General features: G+C 41.6%; 1 protein-coding gene across 6 annotated transcripts in view; it reads right to left on the bottom strand.

The window, feature by feature from the left end:
• LOC129718689 (voltage-dependent T-type calcium channel subunit alpha-1G) overlaps window positions 1-15,808 on the bottom strand; it is a 58,021-nt gene that overhangs the window by 30,402 nt on the left and 11,811 nt on the right. For 4 of the 6 annotated variants that reach the window (XM_055669724.1, XM_055669720.1, XM_055669721.1 and 1 more), the window contains 8 exons: window positions 15,661-15,782; window positions 15,163-15,317; window positions 8,100-8,192; window positions 7,793-8,034; window positions 7,086-7,428; window positions 6,853-7,029; window positions 6,072-6,787; window positions 5,815-6,018 (listed from right to left, as the gene is read on the bottom strand). In XM_055669724.1, coding sequence (XP_055525699.1) covers window positions 5,815-6,018; window positions 6,072-6,787; window positions 6,853-7,029; window positions 7,086-7,428; window positions 7,793-8,034; window positions 8,100-8,192; window positions 15,163-15,317; window positions 15,661-15,782 — 2,052 coding nt within the window. The remainder of the gene's footprint in view (window positions 1-5,814; window positions 6,019-6,071; window positions 6,788-6,852; window positions 7,030-7,085; window positions 7,429-7,792; window positions 8,035-8,099; window positions 8,193-15,162; window positions 15,318-15,660; window positions 15,783-15,808) is intronic. The other 2 variants (XM_055669725.1, XM_055669722.1) reach the window with 2 other exon arrangements.

Below are 15,808 nucleotides of genomic sequence, written 5' to 3'. Positions count from 1 at the left end.
TGTGTTTTGACAAAGCTTGAACATTGTCAATAGTACAATAGTTCGAATAACAAAATTAAAATTTTTGCATTTCGAAGAATTATTAGAAAATTTTCCAATCGATTGCTGCAAGAACGAAGGCATTCCATCGAAAGCTAACGAGTTATTAGCATTTGAAATTGCTAAATTCAATTCTCACATCCAAATTGTTTTCGGATAACTTTTTGCGTTTTTCAAGATAAACATTTTGCAATGCGTAAACAGTAATTAATCCAATTTTATGCGGGAATTCGAAAATTCATCGAAAATAATCAGACCCGTGTCTTTTGTTGGGTCGTTAGGGTAACCAGTTCCAAAATAGGGTGGCCATAAAAAAGCTTTAGGTTCTTTATATTTTATTCGTAAGTTCGGAACATCCGCATAAAAATTGTCATCTGCATCCGCATACGTAATATGCATCACAAAATACCATGCGGGTGTTGTTAAACCAATGCAGATATTAGGGTGGCAGCGAAAAAGGTCATGTCAAATTTCAAAAACAGACCATTTTTATTTTGTTTATTGTCTAAAAAAAAGATCTGTGCAAAATTTCAGCTCAATCGGATATGATTTAGGGGTGCCTCAAAGCGCTCAAAGTTGTGATTTTTTTACCTTCAAAAAACTACCAAAGGAGGAGTACAGGAAATTGGAAAAATGGAAACATTTTTTTCGATGCCAAATGTCTTAAAATGCAAAAAACGTCGAGAACGGGTGTTATCTCGAAAAAAAAAATTGATCGAAAATCGACCTTCTAAGACTTAGCCGTTTTCTGAGCAACCGAAGGCTTAATATGGAATATTTCAAAACGGGTATCAAAAATGACTCACACCTCCTTCAAAACCAGATGTAAATTATTGTAATGTTCATTTGGTATCTCAAACTCGATTTTCATTAGGGTGGTTAATTTTTTTACTAGGCTGGTTCCAAACACAATTAAAATTTGATTTGAAAGGGTTTAGTAGAAAAAAAGGCTCAGATTTATTTGCCTATTTGACATCTTATCCCAAGTAACACAGTAAACATGATAAGAAAGAATTCACAATGACACAAGTCATATAAGAGCACTTAAAGCGCAACTGAAAACTTGTGTTGTTATATTCTTATTCTCGAGATGTTCTTTCATGGCATAATTGTATTATATAGATTATTGAATGTGAACTGCCGCTGCTCGTCTGTAACTTGTGTTTATGATGTTATCAAAACTGCACAGAAAACAACCTAAAATACATAATTTGCGAGAAGTTGTTTTTCATCAGTGATTCAACCACATTTCGAAAACAAGCTCAGTTTCCTGGTTTCAGCAGTCAACAGCCAGCAGCCAACGCAAAATTACTTGATCAAATTGTTATTAAAATTAATTGAACGATTTCAATAAAACTATTCGAGGTGGGTCAAAATGTGCCATTTTAAGATAAACAAAACGCTTGCAGTGCAACCAATATCATTTCATTTTATGTTACCGTATATCTAACAATGTTTTCTAGCTTTGTTATATTTTAAGTCTAGATAACGTTGAAACTATGCGAAAACAACTTTAATATTCAAGCTACAGAAAATATCCATCTTGAAAGGTTGTACATTGCTTTTTATAATCAATTTATAATAAATTGCAAGTGCCACTGACGAGACGATTGTCGATCTAGTTGCACTGCGCGTAACAATACATTTGCGCATGCGCTGGCTAAATGTTGTCATAGCAACGCATTTGCGCATGCGCGAATTTCTTTATTGCACTGGGTCAGTGCAGATCTACCCAAGAAAATAAAACCACATTGCGATTTACTACGCATGTAAGAAAGAGATGCCAGATAGTTGTTTACGAACTAAGCCCATGCGGTGGTGGGGTAAATTGACTCTTCGCAATGAAATAAATCAGCGAACATTATGTAATGCATAGTCTGTTTTCCACTTATTGACAAATAGGAAACGGTATCCAATGGATGGCGCATGATTTTTTCAGAAGTAAAACACAATGTTTCACCATGAAATTTAACGCGCACGTAAGATTTTGTATTACAAGCATCGAAAGATTGATCTAATATTGTTTCTTATTTTTCGGTGATTATTCGAAACGCCATAATCACTATTTTTTATTGTTTCTAATATAAATCAGCGCCGTTCTGCAATCTTTTTATTTTGAAGTTTTATGCTTGCGTCAACGATGTTTTGATTAGTTAGCAATTACAACTTGAAAATAACCTGTTTCGAACGTTTTCTTACCGTATTAGTACTCGAGATGTATTTTGCAGCTTCAGTCTAACAAGTTGGCTTGCATACATGGAGTTATATAATACTTCATAGAGCACCAGTACTTGTTATAGTAGCCCTCAATTTTTGCGCATTTCTGGTGATAGAGATGTCATGGAAAAGGTTATGTCAACTGAAATCTATAACTGAAGGTTGTATTAGAGGAGTTATCCCAACTGTTCTATAACAACGTGTGTTGCTTGGGTATACTTGATATACCACAAGGTGGACCAACTAGTTTTCCGTAAAAGTGGTACGAAAACTATGAAATTTTATGACATTTAAAGAAAAAGAGAATTCTAACCGCTTAACCCTCTGTTACATACACTGTTATGTTTTGTACAAAGCTCTTTGTAATTTTCCATTTAATAAATATTGCTAGTCATGGCACGAGTAACGCAACGGTAATTACATAGGTTTACTACTATGATTGCTTTTTCCTATTCAATAACAATTAATTTCATTTTAATAATTTCCGGACCACCCTAGTAAAAAATAAATGAACTACCCTAATGAAAATCAAGTTTGAGATATCAAATGATCATTGAAATAATTTACATCTGGTTTGGAACGAGCTGTGAGTCATTTTAGAAACCAGTTTTGAAATATTCCATATTAAGGTGGAAGTGCGTCGAAGCCATAAATGGCCGACTTCAAGCCACCACGTGGTCAACTTTTTTTTATGGTGATAAAAACATAAAATAGTGTTTTCATAGATAACGCATTAACTATTCCCGAGTCTAGTGACGCTGAAAATTCGTAGTCGACCACGTGGTGGCTTCTACACACTACCTCCTTAAGCCAACTTTGAGCGCTTTGAGGCAACACTAAACCATGTCCGACTGAGCTGAAATTTCGCACAGATCATTTTTTCGGGACAATGTACAAGGTCGGTTTTTAAAGTTCGATAATGAAATCTTTTCGTACAAGCATTGCTACCCTAGCGTATATAGGAAAAAAGCTTCATATTCTGTAGTAGAATTGTGGCACAGAAGACCACTCTCAAAGTCTTTCAAAATTTACGACTTGCTCCGTAGCCGGGGCTTACTGAGCATGAGCATGAGCATGATTGACCGCCCGCGGTTGCTACTCCGTTATTGCCAGATCAGCTGTAATTACACAGAGAACCAATGGATGATGCTTGGGATCAACATTCATCCTCAATGTGTAAAAACTGGTGACCTTAATCTTTATATTAGGCAATACCAGCGCCGGCCGCATCCGAATGCAGGCCAAAGAAGGAGTGTGTATGGGAATATGTTGACGTGATACTCGCTTTATTGGAAGCCGAGAACACCTCTGCACTTCCACGAGAAATCACTGGGATGTTGGAGAAAAGGGTAAGGTTTGCAGGAGGTTTCGTTTTGGTAAACGATGCGCTGAGTTCTAATACCGGGTTCATAATAACAAATAGCGCGCGTACGAGTTTATTATATCTTCTACGGAAATCATAACGCGATCCGAACTCATTCCGGTTGATGATGTAACACCGCAAAAATAAAGCGCACGCGAGGATACCGGACCTATAACCTAATCAAGACAGATTCCAATATTCGAAAATATGTTTATGAAGTCATTATGCAACTACCGAAACGTATCTCTCATTGATTTATCTCAGCTGACTTGCTCCGTAGCCGGGGCTTACTGACGAGAAACTGATGCTGCCAGACTAATGTTGACTGATGTAAACCGCGATACCAGCAACCGTATTCCGATTATATTTTATCCAAATACAGTGCTTTTTCGATTTAGTCAAAAACAAATTTCGCCGTAAATATTTCTAAGCCTTGAATTTCGCGAAATGATAATAAATGGATTTTTTGTGTTGGTGTTGGTTGGGCTTTCATATAAGTTCAAAACACAAACGAACAAACAAAAAAAAATAGTTCATAATATTTTTGCTCCATAGCATTTTCGTGAACTTATACATACATTATACATGAAATATCAATTTGATTGCCATTCTTTAACATAGTTAAGAGTTATGTTAAATTGTTAAACTGCTAGATTTTATAATTTTCAAATCGACATTCTATGAGCACTAAACTCATTTTTCTCAACTTGTCGAATAATACATAATGTTTGCTCCAAAGTCAATGAAATACGCATTTCACGGTTCGTTTTCACAAAACTAGTAAACAACTACATTCTAACAGATGTGACTCTGGGTTACCCTATCCAGAAAACCATTTTTGTACTGCAGTATATGTATTTAAAAAAAAAACTGTATAATCTAACACAGTAGGTCATAAATAGAAAGTTTCTGGTGAAAAACTGACAAATTTGTTGGATTTTCACCAAATTAAAAATGAATTTCATAAAGACGTTCTAAAATCGCGGTTTGTTTACATAAATATTAACCCAAAATGAATATTGTACACTTCTATCAGTCCAAGAACAAACTGAAGTGTTCCAAGACACCTTTAGAAGTCTTTGGTTGAGCTAAATTCGAAAACAACATTCTTAGTGCAGCGAAAAAAATACAGTTTGTTGGTGGTAATATAGATTTCTCTCGCATCTAAAATCTAAACTCCTCAAGGTACTTTTTTGTAGATTTTTCAAGCATCTATAATTAACCCAAAATCGACGAAATGTTTATGATATAGGCACCAATCAATTGACGTTTTTCATTTCGTCTAAGATTTGTTATTAACTTCAATTGCACGACGTTATATGTTATGTTACTTATTGTAATTTCAATGAATAAACCAGTGCAATTTAAACTCAAAATGTACATTAACCATTCCCGTATACGCACAAAATATACGTTCCGAATCTGTTTGCTTCTTTTTATTTCCATCACCATTGTAGTGATAAGAGCTGCTTGCAACATTTTTTGTCATGTCTAAAAAAAGCGCTTCGTCACTTGATCTGATGAAATATAAAAATATCGAAGTCCTACGTCATGCGGTCGTGTCTTGTATGCCACTCTCCTACTATTCCATTCCATTACCTGCACAACAATGTTCATTCAAGCAATTTCCCTTTAAACTCAAGTTTTATTCTGCTTGTTCATGAGAACCAACAATTCGTATAAGATCGATTTCAAATTTCCTGTTCCTATCCAATCAATTCCATTTTGCTTGTTTTCTTCGTTATTATGATTATGGACTCGATTCGATTCGTAATCATTTCAAATTGTAATATCCTTCATCCAACACAAAACTACAAAAGGCTGTAGCTTCTTTCGGATAAAAGTTAATATTCCATGTCCGTGTAAATGTGAATGAGGTAGGAATAAAACACACACAAAAGCCATTACGTCCTGCCGAGATCTGCAATGAGACTTGTAAAATCCCGTTTGTTTTCTTCACCAGCAATTTAAAGTCCATCAAGCTAAAGAGTGAACTATGAAATTCAAGTAAATATACATTAAAGCAACAATTAAAATGCTGCAACCAGCGTGAACAGAGAGTCAATCTCCTTCTCAACAGTCGATGAAATTACCATGAATTTTCCGTTATAGCTTCTAATTATTAGTGAACTATTTACCGATTTATGTTTACGTTTATGATTAATTGGGCAATGTCTTGTAGGACAAACACTCACCTGAATATGAAGATAAAGAGAATTAATAACGAGAAAAATATCGCAACATTGTCCATGGTTCTCAACATCACGAATAGCTGGCGACGTAGATTAGGCATAAACCGTACCAGTTTCAAGATTCGCAATAGACGAAACGTCCTCAACACAGATAATCCTGAGCTTCCTTGGCCTTCGCCGAGATAGGCCTGTCCAAGTTCAACGACGCTGCAAATAGAATGTCACACATCAATGGTATAGGACAAAACACCTACACTCACCTGAGGATAACGATAACACCATCGAAGACATTGAAACCATTGGCAACGTATCGGAAAGGACCTTCGGCAATTACTTTTAGTACCATTTCCACACCAAAAATTGCCGAAAAGACGATATTACTCGTTTCCACAATTGCGGTCAGTTCTTCTGGCTGGTCGTGATACTCAATACCCATTGATAATGTGTTGATGAGGATAGCCAGCAGGATACCCTGCTGGAAATATTTATGTTCCACTAGGGCTCTTATACACGTTCGAATAAAACGTAAAGAGGTTCTAATGCTCCTGTATGTGGCAGCCAAGCAGTAGTAAACTTTGGAATGTGACTTTTTATCCTTTTCCGGTGTGGCCGTATTTTGGTACAGATCATAGCAACAGCTGAACTCTTCGTTGTTAATGTTGTTCATGTTTGTTGCATTCTGCGGCAAGCAATTCGCAATGCTTGGCGATGACTTTTGTGATACGGGCTTCCCGTTGTACTCGTGGATGTTTGAAATGTTTACATCCGGTGACAGTTTGCTACTTTTCTCGTGCGTCCGACTTCGGATCAGCGATGAGTAGAATGACTCCAACGTCGTATGGCCTGTCGGCAGTGCGGCGGAAAATGCCACGGAAAAGGCCAGCAGTTCCTGGCACGTCATGGCGTCCGTCAGACAGAGCTCGGAGTAATCGTTGATTGCGGATGTCATCGTATGAATGGATGATGGTAAATTCACCTGGAAATATAATGATATTTTATGTTCATATTGATTACATCGCTTTGTAGTTTGTTAACAATTACCTGCCAAATTCCAGCGTCACTTGTTTGAGTCATCTTTTCTAAGCAATACACGTTCTTATCGGCTGTAGGTTCTGGAATAGTTGGAGGCATATGATGTACAACGCACTCATTAAACATAACCGATGATCTTCTTCTACCTGCAGACAGGGGGCTGATGATATTTGCTACCGATTGGTTCTGAAAAATAGGCAATATTAGTAAACTATATAAAAAAGACTTGCTGTTAAACACACATTTTCACCATTGGGGATTTGTAGTAGCATTAGCTTTTGATTGTCTTCAAGGCTGGCATAGGAAGCGCAATTGTTCAACGCATTGTTTTTCGTATTTTCGGCAGACACCATTTCCGAAACGTCAGATGAGGAATGTTTATCGCTTCCGGATGCATTTTTGATAGCTTTCGGCAGAATAGAACTTGCCGAAATATCATCTCGGTATTTTTTCCCAACACCACCGCCGGTAAAACTTTGTATCTTCGGACACTTCGGATGGTGGGCTCTGATCTTGTTCGGTGATAGCGTTAGCGTTTCCGGAGTACGCGGCAGTAATCCTTCCTGTTTATTTTGAAATTGGTACCTGTAGAATAACACGATAAAATTCACTATTAGAGAAATGCGGTTTACATTTAAGCTCACATGTACTGTGAAAAAAAAATTATCAGTCATTATAAAAAAGACTGTAAGCACAGTTGCTTAATCTTTTAGACAAAAGCAATTAAAATGCTAGAAATTTAGCTACAGTTTCAGAAAAAAAGCAGACAAATCTCCCGAGAACGGGCATCCAAAATATTCATTCGCCTTTGCCCAGCTGGTCATGCATATCGTAGGGCCACAGACGCTCAGCCAAAATTACATTCAACTCGGTGAGTTGGAGAGCGCTTTCACACAACGAAAACATAGAGTTCGCTAGTGATTACGTCAAAATAGCAGGACATTCATACTTATACAATCGTAACTTCTTAATGATGCGCCGCTTGAAGCGTCGGTAGAGATGGGCGATATATTTCACAATCTCCGCGTAACACGTCGTGGGCTCGGAATTGTTCGTACTGGACGCCAGTGTGGATGTTGAAGTAAACCTCGCTCGTTCCTGGCGCATCCGTTCCATTTCGCGTTTTTTGGTTTCCGAGAATTGCGTTGCGATGACAACTAAGCACAGGTTGATCATGAAGAATGATCCGATCTGAAGTTGGTGAATGTGAATGTGTGTATTGTTTGCTTCAAACATTTCTAAAGAGATATACTTACCACAATCAATAATACGAAATAAATCCAATCCCAAAAGCTGTGAGCATCTTGAACGTAGTACATGATGTCGGTCCAACCTTCAAGCGAGATAACCTGAAAAAAATGGGGTAAAAAAACAAAATTGTTATGACTGTTCAAATACGGAGAGAGATGGACTTTTTTTTAGAGGGGTTCCTAGGTTGTTGTTGTTCCCCAAGGGGCCATCCACATTCCACGTGGACAGCTTTGGGGGGGAGGGTGTAATGGCCACGGTCCATACATTTTTTTAGAATTTATTTGAGCAGTTGTCCACAAAGGGGAGAGGGGGGGGGTCAAAATCGTCAAAAATCTGTCCACGTGGAATGTAGATGGCCCCTAAATTATACTTCATTGTGTCCCGTTTGAAGGCGTATTTTTTTCATTCCAGTTTTTCCGGTCGTCCGAAACAGATTCGACACTATGATTAGTTGTGGGCTTCAAATGGTGAGTCAACAACCTGGAAGGAGCGTCAAACATAGCTTCGGCCCTCACAAGCTCCTATCTCACACCTCCACGAGTCATATGATTACACTAGACTGCCGGTTGAACCTTGGATACAACTGGTTGGTGTTGCCTGGGCAATGTTGTCATCCGACAATAGCTAAGTGAGAAGGTGCGACGCGATCATTGGCGAGTAAACCATATTCCGGCGGTAGCGAAAATGCTTCGCCAACCCGAGCGTCTGTTCACCAAGATGGTGCGGCTCATAACAGCGTCTGATCTTCATGTTAGGAGCGGCTGTTCAACGTCCTGGTGGCAGCGTGGGACTCTAAACAGAGCTGATACGATGGTCCCCCGGCGATACAGGGGTTTGGGGAAGGCCCAACGAGCCGCCCCGGAAAACAACATGTTACAACAATGTAAGAGATAATACGGATCAGAACAAACAGCATGGACCTAGGCAACGAAATAAGGACTAGGATTGGAAACTTGGGACATGGAACTGCAAATCGCTCTTGTTTCCAGGATGCGACAGGATAATCTACGACGAGTTACATCCACGCAACTTCGAAGTCGTAGCGCTGCAGGAACTTTGTTGGACAGGACAGAAGGTATGGAAAAGCGGGACCCTGGCGGCTACTATCTACCAGAGTTGTGGCACCACCAGCGAGCTGGGAACCATAGTAGTGGACAAGATGCTCCAATACGTGATGGAGGATAAAGGGTTTCAACTACAGCATCATCAACGTGCACTGCCCTCATGAAGAAAGCCGCGACGACGAGAAGGAAACGTTCTACGCGCAGCTGGGGCAGGTCTACGATAGCTGCCCGCGACGAGACGTCAAAATCGTCTTTGGGGATATGAATGCTAAGGTAGGACGGAAGGCAATATACAGACCGGTAATCGGACCAGACAGCCTGCATGCCGTGTCTAACGATAACAGCCATCGGTGCGTAAACTTTGCAGCCTCCCGTGTTATGGTAGTCCGAAGTACCTTCTTCCCCCGCAAAGGTATCCACAAATCCACCTGGAGATCACCCGACCAACAGACAGAGAACCAAATCGACCACGTTTTAATCGACAGCAGATTCTTCTCCGACACCTACCAATATAGATTCGGACCACTACCTAGTAGCTGTGTGCATGTGCTCAAAACTATCGACGGTGTATCCGCCGGAGTCGAACGCCGCGACCAAACATTTAGCCACTGCGGGACGCCGAGGCTGCACAGGAATACGCGCAGCAGCTGGAGGCAACGCTACCCACGGAAGAGCAGCTTGGCGCAGCTACCCTTGAAGATGGCTGGAGGAGCATCCGATCCGTCATAGGTAGCACTGCTGTGGCGCTATTAGGTACAAGGGCTCCGAATCCTAGAAATGACTTGTTTGACGGAGAATGCAAACGGTTAGTCGAGGAGAAGAATGCTGCAACACCGTACGAGAGGGAACGTGGAACGATACCGACAGGCACGGAACAGCCAAAACTTGGTCATCCGGAGGAAGAAGCGCCAGCTAGAGGACCGAGATCGCGTCGCGATGAAAGAACTGTACTAAGCTAACGACACTCGAGAGTTCTACGGGAAGCTGAACATCTCTCGCAAAGGCTTCGTGCCGCAAGTCGATATGTGCAGGAGCTTGGACGGCAACCTCCTTACAGACGAGTGTGAGGTGATCGAAAGGTGGAAGCAGCACTTTGACGTGCATCTAAACGGCATCAGTAGAGCGCGAGGACGGTATGGCAACTGTCCTTGGTGCACGAGCAGAAGTCATCAGGATTACAGCCCCCGATCTCCTGAAAGTGGAGGAGGAGATTGGCCGGCTGAAAAACAATGAAGCTGCTGGAGTGGACCAATTTCCAAGCGAGCTATTGAATTACGGTGGAGAAGCACTGGCTAGAGCCGTGCACTGTCATTGTCACACATTGTCAAGGTTTGGAAGGAAGAACGAGTACCCGAGGATTGGATGGAGGGTATTGTGTGCCCCATCTATAAAAAGGGCCACAAGCTGGAGTGCTGCAACTATCGGGCAATCACTCTGCTGAACGCCGCCTACAAGGTACTCTCCCAAATACTCTGCCGTCGACTATCACCATTGGCGAAGCAGTTCGTGGGGCACTACCAGGCGGGATTCATGGCTTGGCAGGTTATGCAGAAATGCCGCGAATATAACGTACCCAAACATCATTTGTTCATCGATTTTAAATCGGCGTACGACACAATCGATCGGGACCTGCTATGGCAAATTATTCACGACTACGGATTTCCGGACAAACTGACGCGGTTGGTCAAAGCGACGATGGATCGAGTGACGTGTGTAGTTCGAGTATCGGGGACACTCTCGGGCCCCTTCGAAACCCGAAGAGGTCTAAGGCAAGCTGATGGTCTCTCGTGCCTACTGTTTAACATTGGCCTGGAAGGTGTCATTAGAAGTGCGGGGATTAACACGAGTGGCACGATATTCCAAAAGTCGGTTCAACTGTTTGGTTTCGCCGACGATATCGACATTGTGGCTCGGACCTTTGTGATGATGGCGGATACGTACATTGGACTAAAGGTTGAAGCCAAACGGATTGGGCTGGTTATCAATGCATCGAAGACGAAATACATGAAAAGAGGGGTTCACGAGAAGACAGTGCTAAACTTCAACCTCGAGTTCAAGTTCAAGTCGACGAGTTCGTGTATCTGGGCTCACTGGTAACTGCCGACAACGATACCAGCAGAGAAATTTAACGGCGCATTATGGCAGAAAATCGTGCATACTTTGGTCTCCGGAGGACGCTCCGATCGAGTAGAATTCGTCGCCGCACCAAGTTGACCATCTACAAGACGCTGATCAGACCGGTTGTCCTCTATGGGTATGAGACATGGACCATGCTTGTGGAGAACCAACGCGCCCTTGCGGTCTTTGAGCGGAAGATGTTGCGTACCATCTTCGGTGGACTGCAGATGGGAAACAGAGTGTGGAGAAGGCGAATGAACCACGAACTGCAGGAGCTGCTTGGGGAACCATCTTTTCACACCGCTAAGATAGGCAGGTTGCGGTGGGCTGGGCATGTTATAAGGATGTCGGACGACAGCCCGGTAAAGATAGTTCTTGGAATCAATCCGTCGGGGACGAGACGGAGAGGTCCACAGCGGGCAAGGTGGATCGATCAGGTGGAAAACGACCGGCGGACCCTACGCAGACTGCAGAGCTGGCGAACTGCAGCCATGGACCGAGTGGACTCTTACGTACAGCAAAGGCCACACCACGGCTTGGAACTGTTTGGTAAGGCAAGTAATCTACTACAGTGGCGGCATCAAAGCAGAAAGAGGAGTCGGTTTCGTGCTAATTAGGAAACAAACGAAGCGTGTCATTAGATGGATGCCGTTTAGTGACCGCATGTGCGTCAAGAATTAGGGACAAATTCTTCAATTACCAATAAGGATCCCGATGACGAAAAAGAAGAGTTCTCTTTGAAAAGACGTACAGTGAGTGCCCAGGAAACTACATCAAAATCATCGTCGGAGATGCAAATGCCAAGATTGGGCAAAAAAGCCTTCCCGTCTGTGCTTCCCGTAAATGGTAGAGAAAGCGTCCACTCTATTACGAGCGACAATGGCCTGAAGAGCGTGTTCTAGTGGGAAACGGAGGGCTGTTTCTATAGGCGCAATGTGAGCCTTGTACAAAAAGATTAACGAGATTAGGAACCGAAACGTATCAGCAACGACAGAAACAAAAATTTGGTTACCAGTGTGCTGGTGGTTAGCGAGATAGACACAGACTTCGAGAAGAACAGGATGGTTTTGAAAATGAGGTGAAGGAAGAAGTTAGAGAGCTGAGGAACTGCAAGGGAAGAACGGCATTCCCGCCGAACTTTTCAAAGTCGGCAGTGGAAAAATTGTATTGTCCCATCCATTGGATCATGTTCAAAGTGTGGTCTGATGAAGGATTGCCCTCGGACTGGTTGAAAGGTCTCAAATACCCGATCTACAAACCTTCTTCTTAAATACCGTGTACAAATTTCTCTCTCGCATCATTTTCCACAGAGTGATGTCGCTGCAGGGAACTTTTGTCGAAAATACCAATCTTGTTTTCGAGGGGGACGCTTTACTGCATACCAACTCTTCAATAAATTTCGAGAATTCAACTTGCAAACTCATCATCTGTTCATAGACTTCCGGGTAGCGTACGACTCAATTAAGAGAGATGAATTACGGCGGATTTATACTCGAACATGGTTCTCCAGCAAATCTGATTACACTGATCCGTGCCAACCTTGACGGTTCTACATCATGTGTCAGGCAGCCGATAAGTTATCGGACGCTTTCGTGACGCTAGATGGTTTGAAGCTCATGCTGGATATTATGATCTCAATCACCCAGGCGGCTTAGGTAGCACTCCAGCGCAAGAAAAGGGCATACGCTATTGCGCAATCGTCCCGGTATCGCTGTACAAGGTGCTGGAAAATTGGGTCGTTGCCCCCCCCCCCCCCCTAAGTATTGACATTGGTGCAGAATTTTGTTTTCAATAATTCTAATAGCACAAAACGACATCTTTAGCCCATAGAAACATCTGTGTAAAGTAAAAGCCAGATTAAAAATAATTGATTGAAATTCTTGCGCTACGTTGCGTGGAATTGCATAGGTTTTTCAGTTGATCCACCAAGGATATTCCAGCGGCAAAAGTACCGGGCAAATCCGCCTACATCAACTAGCTTGGAGTATTGGAACCGAGCTGTGACAATTCCTTACCTTGATTCTCTTTGATGAAGATAGTGCACATGCCTACGCGTTGTCCTTGCTGCATGCTGCTAACGTAATACCCATGTCGTTGGAAGAGTTCATGCGCAACACCGAAAATTTCGTAATTTTTTATGAAGTTGACAATTTTGTTGGAGAGGTGGAAGTTTTGTATTAACATTGCAGCAGTATGAGGGCAGACCGTAAGAACTTGGAAGAGTTGGATCTTATAGACCTGCTAGCTAAAGCCCGTTCTTTCTTCCCTGCGACTGAAACACTATTGAACGCTCGTTCAGCACATTACGTCGGGTGAAAACCTGGCTGAGGTCAACAATATTTGGACAGCGGTTGATTGCTCTCTGCTTGCTGAATGTTCATCGGCAGATGGTCAACAACAATCGTGAAAAGACACATGAACCGCTTCCGGAACGTGTGACGTTTGATGCCCGCAGATTTTATTGAGAATCTTGACTGTATCTTCAATCTTCACGTCCTTGGGAAGCTTTGACATGATGTAGTTGAGATAGCGGCTGTGAGAATGAATGTCCAACCTGCTGGACCGCTATCCGCTGTAATATTTGGGCCATCTTGTGAATCATATCTTGAATTCCCGGTTGCGGCTGCTGATCAACTCTATCTTCTGCCGTGTTCGTGGATTCTTGAGATCCTCGTCGCCAAAATAATATGTCCAAAGGTTTAAATGAACCTAAGAGTTTTTAGTAAAGAACATCTATTTATATTCGAGGTTGGACAAAAAATAATCAAATTTTCCAATCTGATGTCAAGGACAACTTTTCACTGGTTGCCTTGATGTAACAATCACTAAAGACTAGTATTTATTTCAATTTTTCAAAACACACTTTAGTCGCTTTTTACGCGGGGGATCCGTGCCGCGTAAAAAAACGCGTAAATTTCGGAATCCACGTAAAAAAAACCGCGTGAAAAAACCCGCGTAAAAACAACCGCGTGAAAAGCGACCTTAGTGTACTACTTTTTTACTTCTAAAATTTTGAAGAGCTTGCCCCCCCCCCCTATTTGAAATTCTGGCTACGCCCATGCCAGCTAGTGATATTTCGCTAGCAGACTTCTTATATCTTCGGAAAAAGATAGGGAAAACGTCGTTTTAATGGTATGGTTGGCATCCTCTACTACATCCACAACGATGGGCGTTTGTTCTGTGAGAATATTAATGGTATTGAATGGCATATCGATGTCGAGTTGATTCGGTGTGTGAGATATCTTAACTTAAATTTCATGGACAACTACCTAAATTGTGATTACTGCAGCTCTGTCTTTGGATCCAGCTGAATTTTCCTCTTAGTGTTATGCACATGCTAGGTGGAGACATTCGATGGGTTTTTGAAGTGCAATCAACATTTCAAAGTCAGTCAAACTGAGGTAAGGGCCGTTGATGTTACACTGAATCGCTGTAGGTCGCCGATTAGAAGTTGTTTGTGATTGTGGTGCAATAGATGAATGCCCGGGAACCGAGTAATGGTAAACTATTTTCTAGATGGAATGCACAGGCGTTTAAAATTTGTCTGCGGTGTGACTGATAGATATTTTCTACTGTTATCATTAGAATGCTGATTTACAGAGATCCACGAGCCGTGCAACCAAGGTTTCACGCTGGTAGCGGGTTTCCTCAACCTCATTTGGTAGTGTGATCACCAATTCTTCTTCATCAACACAGATTTGCCGTTTGATTTGCCCATCCAGGTAGGTGTTAGAGATAAATATATTAGATATTCTATGGGCAATTATTCACGGAAGAAAGGGCGGGGCGTTAAAATCATCGAAAATATGTCCACGTGGAGTATAGATGACCCTTAACCAGCTTAGCTGTAGAAAAAAAAAGTTACAAATTTTTAATTTTCACTCACCAGAAATATTGCCACCCATGCCAGACCAATGTTATCGAACGATATAGTTCCTTGAAACGGATTATTCCCTAGCTGCGTACAGTTGGTGTAGTATTGATTCCAATTCACACATGAAGTCCTGGTTGGAAAATTGTTCGAGAAGGCGATTGCAGAATCTGAAACAACAAAGCAACGTGTTTTACTCTCGCACAAGTTGTTGATTTGACCACCCTAAACTATCATTTTTCGGACGCTGATTATTTTTATCCAAGAAAATCTAGAATTTTTAAATGATGTATTCACAGGACCAATTCAAATTCGCGACCTTGATCATCGCCCATGGCGAATATTATGAACTCCAAATTATTCGATGGAGTAGAAGTTGAATTTTTAGGGACATATTCATTGCCCACGAGTTTTAATCGTTCATACCCTTGCACCATTCAAGTCTAACGCTTGGCATGGTTGCTTTTGAAGTTGGAAACTCACCCTCGAATAGTAATACAGATTTATATTTACCGTTGCAAACAAGTGCTCCTATTCTGTACGGTGGCAGGTTTTTGCAAAGATGCATCCCTGAATCATCTGGTTTTGAACATATGTAATCCTGTTCTTTCGAAAACTCGTAGTAAAACGATATGCTGCGAATAGTAGTTGATTCGAAAAA

The sequence above is a fragment of the Wyeomyia smithii genome, chromosome 1 (assembly GCF_029784165.1).
Source record: "Wyeomyia smithii strain HCP4-BCI-WySm-NY-G18 chromosome 1, ASM2978416v1, whole genome shotgun sequence".
Classification (NCBI taxonomy): domain Eukaryota; kingdom Metazoa; phylum Arthropoda; class Insecta; order Diptera; family Culicidae; genus Wyeomyia; species Wyeomyia smithii.
The sequence above is the reverse complement of the archived record's forward strand: the minus strand, read 5'-3'. Positions and strand labels throughout refer to the sequence as shown.